This window comes from Beta vulgaris, chromosome 7 (genome assembly GCF_026745355.1).
Source record: "Beta vulgaris subsp. vulgaris cultivar EL10 chromosome 7, EL10.2, whole genome shotgun sequence".
Classification (NCBI taxonomy): Eukaryota; Viridiplantae; Streptophyta; class Magnoliopsida; order Caryophyllales; family Amaranthaceae; genus Beta; species Beta vulgaris.
Window position 1 is genome coordinate 51404178 of NC_079208.1, and position 11129 is coordinate 51415306.

The following is an 11129-nucleotide window of genomic DNA, read 5'->3' on the forward strand; positions in this document are numbered from 1 at the left end:
ATGATTGCCACCACTTATTAGAAGCATTGACACCATTATTTCTACTTTATTGACCTAATAACCTCTGTAACCATGTGGTTCTAACTTTATTCGTTGGAACTTCTAGCAAGTTACTCCGACCTAGCTAGATAGTGTCTTGAGAGTGAAGGAATAGTAAATCTCACCCTTAAAGTTTCTCTATATATTACACCCCCCTCATTCCAAAATTTTGTAGCAATTGTAAGTTCAAATTATTTTCAAAGAAGGGATTTGATGAACACTGGGTAATTTTTTACTAATTACATAATCAAATTTGTTGGATGTGCATTTTTCCTTTCTTTCTAGAGATTGTGGCGAAGAAGATTTCGGATGTTAACACTAAGATCTTTCTCTTTTAGAATATTCTTCACTGTTCACGTGAAAAACACATGTAGAATATGTTATATATTTCTTAATAAATGAATCATATTAACTTAACTCACATGTCAATATATAAATTTGATCATGAATAGCTTTAATTACATATTATTAGAATACACATTATTAAAAAATACTTAAGTTGATATATCGAAATACATTGAGATTAGTCCAATAACAATCTAAATAATGACATCTTTTAGGTTTAATTATTACACAAATTATTAGAATAAACGATTTAATCTCTATTATATAAGCCAAGGGAGAGCCGGTGCCCCTTTGAAAAGACTTTTTATCCCTTCATTCAATAAAAAATATTACCTATTAAGATTTTGAGATTTTCCTCAATCATAACCCTTCCTGATTTACAATATGTATATCAAAGGAGGTTTAAAGTAGCTAAAATAAACTTTCATAAAAATATGTGTAGTGAAAGAAAATGTTTATGATTGAAGAACAAATTAACATAACTAAAGCAGTTTTCAAATCATTTACAAAAACTAAAGACATTAAATTTTAATTTTACCTAAACATTGAAATGCAATAACAATACCAACATCCATTACAAGTAATAAAAATGCCCAGAAAACAACCTCTTCATCAAGTAATTTTTATATTTTGTATTTGCACCACATGATATTTAACTAGAACTAATGATAATTGTAAATTACATCCTTCAAAATTACATTTAGATGAAATTTAATAATAATCGCCAAAATAATCCACGCACGCATCGCGTGCAAAGAAGACTAGTTTTAACATAAAACTAGACAAATCCAAGCCTACATTTTTCTAACAAGCTTATTCATCTCACTCTAACCCAACACTATCTCAGACATTTCGCGCCAACTTAGTTCTGCCTTCTCTTCTCCGTCTTTTGTTTCCCTTTGACTCTCAAAATACAACTAACAATTCTATAAACTAACCGGATAGCCTTGCCAAATGATTAAGTAATCACTAAGTGGATTAAAGAATGTGAGAACTAAATGATGAATTAAACTAATCACTAAATAGATTAAACTAACCACTAAATAATAGATTAAACGAGTCACTATAAGATGGTATGATTCTCTTCTTAATATTGGACTTACACTGTTGTCCAATTTTTGACTAAAAGTATAAGGTCTCCTATAAGATAAACTGTAATTATTAAATTTCTTTTTTGATAAGGAAAGAAAACTAGGCAGACTACTTAAACCATCCTATAAGCGAACTACTAGAACCACCCTCAAACTAAGCCCAGCTTCAGTTCCAACCATTATTGATGAATAGACTAGGTTGCTGATTAACTGAGCTATATAAGATACACCCCATTCTCTCACCTAATGTGAATCCAAAATCAACACCGCTACGATTAATCTAAACTAGGAACAAAAAAAACTACGATTTTTTCACCAAATACCCCCGAGTTTTCACCCCTCAATTTTACGATAATACACCCAAATGCGCTTAATGACTAATGGCGTTAACCGCCGTTTAGTCATTAACTCTAATTTTCTGTTTTAGAACCCTAATTAACACCTAGTCCTAACACCAACCTCTAACTCTAACCCCTAACCTAACCCAAACCCTAACCACCACCCTAACAGCCCCTTTCCCAAACCTCCCATCACCCCCCCAACCACCACCACCACCCCCACCCCCGTCGATTTTCCTACCCCCACCCCCTCGCAGCCCACCCAGCCGCGTAGCCCCCCTCCCCTCGTCGGCATTATAGTTTCTCCGTGTTCTCATCTTCATTGTTCTTCGTCACTGTAGGACTGTTGGGGGTGGGTATTTTTCATGGAAGTGAACAACCCAGAAGCGGAAACTAGCCGGGGGGGGATTCAACAGGGTGGGGGATGGTGGGGGATTCGACGAGGTGGGGGCGCTGCGAGAGGGTCGACGGGGATGGGGGAACTGCGGGAGGGTGAGGGTGAAGATGCTGGGTCGGTGAGGGTGGGGGAGGGTTAGAGTTTAGGTTTAGGGGTTAGGGTTAGTGTTTAGGATTATGGTTAATTAGGATTTAAATCAGATAATTAAGATTAATGACTAACGGCGGTAACACCGTTAGTCATTAAGGACATTTTGGTGTATTATGTTGAAGTTGAGGGGAACCCCTTGTATTTTCAAAAGTGCGAGACCCGGTGGATTTCGTGAAAACTCGAGAGTATTTGGTTAAAAAAGGAAAAAACTACCTAAAGACCTAATGTATTGCCAAAAAAAAACAATCTAAACATACGAAAATTAAAACAAATAGAACTTGAATACAGTAATTAGTTCTTATGCTTAACGATTAAACTATAATGATAATCCACAAAGCATTCATTAACAATAAACAACAGCAAATGACTCAGTCTCTGGCAAAAAGCAAGCTAAAGAAATGGAAATGGGACAACAAAAAAAAGAGGCTTTTGACAAAAATGTTAGTTAAGACAGCTGTAAGATTGACAAGTACAAGGAGCAAAATATATGCAGTGTTCTGATTCTGATTTCTGAGAACTCAAGACATTATAATAATCCAAGATTATCAGAAAAGAAATGAGCATGCATTAATATATTACCCTTTTAGGACTTCAAGAAAACTAAACTAATATTATCACGTGATAAGTCACATGACTACCTCTGAGGGTTTAGTAGTTAATCTTAATACAATGGTCAGACCACAAACATGCATATAGTCAAACAGAGTAGCACATGATCCCACCTTGTTTCAGATCCCCAAGAATAGATCATTTCATCATAAGTTCATTCTAAATACCTAGTATATAACTAACCTTTAACCACTTCAAAAACTTCCTTCAATATTCATATTTGAGAGTGTATCTTTGTTGTCATACTAAAAACACAAGAAAACATTAAGACCATGAAGGTCTACTGTAAGACCATTGTTCTTGTTCTTGTTCTCGGTCTGGTTTTGCTATCTCGGTCTAGTGGAGCGAGAGCACGGTTACTTGTTGTCTCCTCTCAATCGTTGAAACATCTGCGATCTCATGAAAAGAATCCCTCCAAGAATGTGGACTCGAGTTTTCGAAGGATACCTCCAAGCAGATCGAATCCTACCCAGAACAAGTAATTTCTGGTTTCATCCTGAGCAGGTCTTCAGAAAGAACAGTTAGGTGCTTCATAGTAGTTGTCTCATATAGCCTGTTTCTTGTTCTGCTTTTTTTGTCAAGGCCTCACTTCCTAGATGAAGGATGAAGGTCTCCATAGACTAGAATTTTTTTATTTGTTATGAACAGCTTTTAGCTTACTGGATAATGTATATGTAGTAACTTTTCTGATATATCTAAAGAACAAATTTACCTGCTATTCTATAGTAATAAATGCTGGTAGAACTACCCAGTTCAGATGAAGCCAAAATCATCTGTATTTTCTCATTTATAAAATTTTGGAACCTTCAATCTCTTAAATTGTTGTAACACAGAAAAAGGGAGAACTTACAAGGATGATACTTTAATTAAATTACAAAATAGAACAACAAAATTTTCAGCAGATGAAGCAGTTGCCGCACCTGCATGTTCGGATTTGAGCTTGACAGATCATCTTACTGCTGATGCTTACGCTTCTTCTTGACAGGAGAAGGTTTCTGTTCAACATTATTATCACCGTGATTTTCTCTGTCCTTTTTCTTCCTTTTAAGCTTCTTAGAAACATCAGACGTTGGAAATGATGACAAGACATTGTCAATCTCTTGCCTCATCTTCTTCATATCTGTTTGTTGGGATGCTTTCTTTGAGCTATCAACAGGAGGATTCTTCATTTCGGGTAAACCACAATCTGCCTCATTGAATTCAGCTAAAAACTCCTTGTAAACAGTAAGTTTAGATTTCTGTCTAGATCTCCACTGTTCAGGTCCTCTTGAGAATCTGAAAGAGAATCGATAATGCAAACATAAACACCACGATGCACAAATACATCCCTCCACATTTCAGCTACTACTTACTGTACGAAAGTGCAAACTCTAAGCATCTCAAATGCATCTATCATAAAGCATCTCTTAAATGTTTGACTTAAACTTTCATCTTACATTTAAATTCGCTGTCTAAATATACAACACCCATAATCAAAGTGGCTATGCGATATAGTGATGACTGATGAGGATCATAGCAAGCTACAGACCAACAACTCATATAAATTTGACGTAATAAGGTAATAGACTTAAAATGACCTTACAGGTGTCACACAACAAACTCTTAAGGTTTAAGAAATCATATTTTCACCTTTTTGTTCAAAGTTGACCATGACAAGTTCTCACACAGTTAGATTTATGCTCCATGACCAACCTTTTTAGATGTTGTAAGCATAATGCTGCTTAAAGCCTAACAAAGATGAGCGATGTGAGCTTACCCATCAACATCAAGATTTCTCAAGAGAAGAGGACCCTGCCTGGTTCTAGAAAGTTCTTTCTGAACAGCAAGCACATCAGAGACTATTGCCTCTCTTAATGAAACATCACTAGCACTATGGAAGCACTTTTGAACTGTGAAAGAACCTGACGGAAGCATAGCAAGCTCTCCAAAATGACCCTTCAACCTTCAGAGTATTTAAAAGAACAAATAAATAGTCAGAAAAATAAGCTGATTGCTCAATATCCTTACAGTACATTCTGTCAGTCGGTTTTCTGTTGTTTCTCTTTTGTCACAAGATCATATAATAAATAAAGCTGTAGAGAGCTTCTTTACCGTATTTTGTAGTCGAAACAGCAACATTGGGTGATGAGTGGAAAACAAAATATTAGTTGAGCAGATATTAGGGCTAAGAATGTTACTTACTTGTTCATCAACTTCTTCTTTTGTTTATCAGAAGCCTTTGAACCCAAAAAGGCTTCAATAACACGTGCTCCTGCAGAATTTTTTAATACTTCCAGGACGTGAGAGCTTTCCATTGATGTGATGCTTGTGATGTAAGGCTGTATATATTCCTGCAATGAAGAAGCCATACTGATATAAGGAATTCTGACACACACACACACACACACACACACACACAGGAAAAAAAAAAAATTCAGCTGTGGAGGAATAAATGGTTAACGAAGGCAGGGCAAAGAAGGCTAACTCGTCAAATACAGATTACCTTTAAAAAATACTTCCTCCATTTTTTTACTTGCAACATTGAAGTAGGGCACAAGAATTTGAGAGAGGAGAGAGATAGAAAAGGACTCCATGTGCTAGGAAGAGAAAGAGAGAACATATTGCCAAAAATGTCAAAGTTGCAATTCATAAGCAACTTTGTATAATGGCAAAAGCTGCAAAGTGAAAAAGAAAAAAAAAGAGAGGAAGTAGGAAAAAACATTTGAGTTCTAAATTTAGAGTAAATAAATATTTGAAGCTTAGATTGTAACATCTTAGAAAGGAAAGCGTGAACCTTATGGAGGGCGGAATGAGTATTATTGTTTGTAGTATTTTTAGTATTAGTTGTTATAGGTGAGTATTACATTTGCTAATATGCTTCTCCTAAGCTCTTTCCTAAAGATTTTTACCATTAAAGTAGTTATAAATATTTATGCTTTTCTTTACTAATACAAAATGATACTCGTGGGTCATCTAATAATAACCTCTTTGATATGTTAAGATTACTTAGAGATTAGGCTGTGTAGACCAACATGCCCCAGACGGCCAGACCTACTCTAATGGGATAGATACTGAGTTTTTATTCATAGTGTTCCAGAAGGCGTGGCATGATTTCATGGATCATCCTGAATAAAAGATACATTAAACGGAAAGCACAAAAGACATATTTCATTTAACAAACGCTCAAGTCTTCTCCATATTATGAATGGCTGTAAGAAGAAAAGGCAGCAGAAGAAGGCTACATACGCTTGGATACTTAAATAGTGATTGCAGAATTAGAGAGCCCATGACATGTATTTTACAGCCGCTTGTCCAAGTCCAGTTGGCCTTATCATTGGAGAAAAAGTAGCTGTCCAGCAATAGTATTCGAGGTACAATCCATTTTGGAGCCTCATTAGCTACACTTACAGCAGCTGCAAGCGCCTTAGAGCACTGCCAGTAAGATAAATGACAACAATCAAAACAAATAAGTAAAAATTAATTTAGACGGAGAAGGATAATCAAAATGAATGTAGATGCTAAGATACATAGTTGACATCATCATAGATAAAACCAAGTTGTTGCAGCTACTTGCTCCTACAGCACAATGTAAGATATATGGGAGGTATTTAAATGAAGTTTGTACCCTATGCTCATGAGCCTGCAGCCTCTGACTTGCTGCGATCAGAGAAGCTACAACCCCTGACCTTCCCATACCGAGCAGATCCTTCATTTTTGGTCCAAGCTCTTCGCATATTGCACCTACCTAGAGGATAAGATAACAAGAGTGCACTATGTAGGATAACAATTTAACCAGGATAGCCACAAGACAGTGCGGCGTATATGAGTGATTCAAAACACAAAATCTAACAACACATTTCATGTGCAAGCCTTCTAAGGATAACTATTGACCCAGTATTCTACAAACAACAGCGACATACTTGATCTTGGCTTCTTGCATTAGAAATCAAGGCTTGTATAACAAAGTTGGCCGAGTAATGACTTGAAATATCATACAGCCAATCCTTGAAGATTTTCATGAAGATCTCATCATACAGAGTATCCGGAGCCACTTCCAATATGACCTGCAAAATATGGCAGCTTCACTAATCAAAAGGTAAGAAGAAAAGAGGAAAACATTACAACATGTTTAAAACATCTCATCTACCAGACCACCACCTACATCAAGCCCATAAGAACGACTGTTGCGTTGTCACATTATTGCCTCAGGAAGCCTAAAACATGAAGGAATCACTGAATCAATGTCTTAATTAGCTATTCCTGTGTGATTGGTTTATAAAGTAGCGCAACTGGTTTTCTCTAATACAACAGCCACTGATTGGAAAACATATAGCAAATTTGATCTTCTGAACACATGATTCTAGTTAGTACAAGTAACACCACAGGATAAAAGTTCCACAAATGAACCTGTACGTTTTATCAAGCTACATAATAGGAGAAAATTGTCAAGGGTTTTAGGACCCTCTAAATAATATATTAGCCAGTGACAAAACAGCCTATTTCCATGAATTTGAAGACAAAGTCTAAATTAACAAAATCAGGAAAGAAGGTGAGAAGACTACTAGGCTAGACCAGGAGAAACAAAATGGAAAAGGGACTCTTAACTTCTGTACCGTTCTAAAATTATATCCAACTTATAAAACCTTCTATGGGTCAAAGTGGAACAGAACTAAACAGGTAAATCGGTTTCTTCTCACCTAAAAGACCCCCAAACATGGATATATAAGCGGGAAAATTATGTGGCACCATCTTATGGTAGAATCTTCAATTTACGACAATCCTAATACTCAGAGCTTAAGTAAAGGAAGTATTGAAGTAGGTGAATAAATGGGCAATCACCATTATATATCTTAGACAAAAGATAATCACCAAATCATTTTACAAGGTTCCTGTGAAATGAGAAGAAAGGCAGTTTTCCTTATTCACCTGTCAAAATTCATTATCTTCTCCAAATTCCTTATACAGTTATACCATTTCTATTAAATATGATTTATTCGAATCTCCCAGAGAAAGCAAACGAGATATTTGTAAGACGACAGTAATGTTACCCCCACTTATGAACCTCACACACTAATCTTATCCCTGCAATAACAGATAGGTTAATTCCAGCATGACCCTCCTTCCAATCCACAATAGACGTACTTCAAAACAAATAAGCAGCACAAGAAGGCTCTCATTGATCCTCTTCAGAACGGAGAAAATATATATAAAAAAAACATTGTTTACTTTTAATTTCACATTATGGGGACCTGAAACGTCAACATTTTCAAAGCGCACTCGAGCAACCTTAGAAGTACAATACTTCCTCCGTTTCAAAATACTTGACAAAGTTTGACTTCACACTATTCACACACTTTCTTTTGACCGTATTTTGTGATTTTTCTGTAAGGAAAATATAGTTGTGGGACCTTGTTAGATTCGTCTCAACATATACTTTCAAACTATCAACTTTTTATAATTTTTACTTACAGGGAATTAGAGATATTAATGGTTAAAAATATGCATTAGCAAGCATATTAAGAGAAGTGTGTCCAGTATTGAAATAGAGGAAGTACTATTCAAATGGAAGTGGATCCAATCAGCATCAAACTTAATTAGCATTTTTTAAGCAAAACCAATTGTTCATGAACAAAAATTGGATAGAACCAAAAGTAGGATCCTACCTCCATCAAATGGCTGAAAGCATTTTCTTTAACCAGATCTCTGATATTCTGCACCTTAGTTGTCTCTATGAAAGTCATTTCCTCTACATTTTTCACATTGCAACCCATGATAAGTGGAATGGCATGGAGGAGCTCTTGCTCCTGTCCTGCTAACAACTTCAGAGCTGTCTGCAAGATACAAAGTCCAGAGTTTATCCATTTTAGACAAGCATTCAAGTCGTAGTTGTAACTAGATAATTTTTTACAAAAGCCTTAGCTATACATATTTGCAGACACAGGAGACAAACAGCCAATAACTGAAGCTACATAAAGCTTTTTCTTTCTTTGCATAAAAGAGGCAGCTTTATTCAGTCTACCTGGCCACTTTATTTACATTTTAGATGTACGATTCACACTAGCTCAAGTATCCAAAAGAATAGGACACTGGGATGATGAGAATAAGAGGACAACAAGAATATCAAAATAACTAGTAGTTCAGACAATTTCACTAAAAGGCTCTTGGAACATGCCTGCAGAACCAAACTGCTATACTGGTCCACTTGTAGGGCTGCAGTATCCCTTTCACTACACTTCAACATTTCAGTGACAAGAAAAACAAGTAGGTCTGGAAAGCCTTGATGGATGATTGGTGCCTCACTCTCGTGATCTTTACCAGCTTTAAGATTTAACCGTTGAGATAATACTGTAGATGATTTTGCAGCATGAAACTCCGAATTCAATGGTACTCCTTTGCATAGACAAAGCAGGCTTCGGATAACATGAGATCCATGACAATTGCACATAACAGATACAAGTTCCCGGGCTACTGCCTGACAAGAGAAAAAAGAAAGAATAATGCCGATTAGAAGATAGAAACATAAGCTAACTAAAGTTAGTGAACCTATTTGAAAAAGAGTGCTCATGAAACAAAAGCTTGGTAACAAGTACAAGAATAAACAACGAAAGACAACCTGGCAAATCAAGGATAAAGTGTCTTTAATTAGATTGTAGAAATCCTCATCCTGGAGGTGATTGGCTAAAGAGTTGAGAGCCGTTTCCGCTACATGAGAACCACTTCTATCCATTGCGATGCTAACAAAATCCTTCGAACAACTACGGAGAAAACCACAAAGGTGGTCCGCATCACAACCATCCAACAACATCTGCATTGTCCTGCTGATAATATGGTCCGTTGCGAGCTCCACTTCTATCCCTCTGCTTTCTTCCAAAGCATTTCCACATATGACAGAACGCTCCTCCAACTCCAATCCACCACTTTCTAGTACATCCATGATCTCGGAGAAGTATTTCGTCGTTTCAGGATCTATCTGCTGCCTATGTGAATTCCCGAGTCATGTCAGCATTTCAACGCATGCTTAAACACAACACAGAGTGGCAACAACAAGACACCATTTCCATTATCATACTAAAGGCAACAATAGAGTGACTAACCTGATATAGGAACTATCAGCTTCCTCCGAAAAATCATGCTCCCGTTGGTATTTCTTATCTTTCACACCCCTATCAGATTCACCTCCATATGAAGGTTTGGTCCAATGACGCCCATCCCCACCCGAATTTGCCCGTGCATTCGCCTTTCTACCCATACCTCTCCTTCAGCTGCGCCTACATACAAGTTACAACGACGACATCAATGTATTATCTATTCCCCTGATATACTAATATGGTACTTTAGCCTTTCAAGTGGTAAAGCTTTTTAGCCAACAGAAACCCACTCCTAAACTGCCATTAATGACAAACCCATCATACAAATATACAATAAGCATTTCACCATTGCTCCTTTCCAAAGCCCTAACCTAATTTTCCTTTCCTCATCAAACATAAAAAAAAACAAACATTGGAGCAAATTGATTCTACACTCAATTTATTCAAACGCAGTGAACTCCCTTTCTGTCATGAATTATAAATAGGAAAGCCTAAAAATGCAAAATTATGCAGGAATCTGGATATTTTTAGCAGACTAATGAATAAAGATATAAATAAATTCTAAATTTTTACTCAAATAGTAAAATTAGTCGCAAACAAACCTTCAGCTTTTTGGAATCGTCGACAATTTGTTTCCTCGAAAAGTAACTCGAATTGATGCTGGAAATACGAAATTGAACTTTTAAGATACAGAAATTAACTGAAGTAGATGAATAAGAACGTATACTCTTAAACTCTAATATGCAGAGAGATGTGTATTTGCAGGGAGGTTTAGCCGTTAGGCGGTTAGGGTTACAAACTTCTTTCTTTTATGTGTTCTTTTCTTTTTCCTCGTTCAAATTAGAGCTTGTGAACTTATTACAAATTCGTGTCGGGTTCACCGGTAGAGAAGTTGGTTGAACCTTGACACCTTGTCAAGCTAACGGTTTATTCGAGCACCTATATTGATTGATTATTAATTAAGGCAAAAGGATAAAGATCATATTTGAGCTTATTCTCTTCATGGTTCGATATTTTAGTGTTTGGTGGTTAAACTGTATTGTAGGGGAGGTATGTGAAAAAATAGATCGACGCTAAGATGGTAAAATCTTAA

General features: G+C 36.3%; 1 protein-coding gene across 4 annotated transcripts; it reads right to left on the reverse strand.

Annotated features, from left to right (window-relative positions):
• Positions 1-3727: 3727 nt before the first annotated feature.
• LOC104899676 (pumilio homolog 23) lies at positions 3728-10869 on the reverse strand. 4 transcript variants are annotated; one of them, XM_057396187.1, is made up of 11 exons: positions 10639-10869; positions 10043-10216; positions 9562-9925; positions 9117-9420; positions 8612-8775; positions 6869-7012; positions 6574-6693; positions 6195-6380; positions 5151-5299; positions 4726-4911; positions 3728-4244 (listed from the first exon to the last, which is right to left on the reverse strand). In XM_057396187.1, the coding sequence occupies exons 2-11, from the start codon at positions 10195-10197 to the stop codon at positions 3923-3925; spliced, it is 2094 nt and encodes a 697-aa protein (XP_057252170.1). In that variant the 5' UTR covers positions 10198-10216; positions 10639-10869; the 3' UTR covers positions 3728-3922. The 4 variants fall into 4 exon arrangements, 3 of the variants coding, with proteins under 3 accessions (XP_057252170.1, XP_048503965.1, XP_010685209.2); XM_048648008.2 differs by having other exon boundaries at positions 8612-8779; positions 9121-9420; positions 10043-10210; positions 10639-10868; XM_010686907.4 differs by having other exon boundaries at positions 8612-8779; positions 9121-9420; positions 10639-10868.
• Between the last annotated feature and the right edge of the window lie 260 nt (positions 10870-11129).

Bases quoted from the DNA above. Each gene is read 5' to 3' on its own strand.
- LOC104899676 (XM_057396187.1), bottom strand. From the start codon at position 10,197: ATGGGTAGAAAGGCGAATGCACGGGCAAATTCGGGTGGGGATGGGCGT. The intron at 7,013-8,611 runs GTAGGATCCTAC...CATATTTTGCAG, and splicing joins CTTTCAGCCATTTGATGGAG to GTCATATTGGAAGTGGCTCC. The intron at 6,694-6,868 runs GTATGTCGCTGT...CTTATCCTCTAG, and splicing joins ATGCAAGAAGCCAAGATCAA to GTAGGTGCAATATGCGAAGA.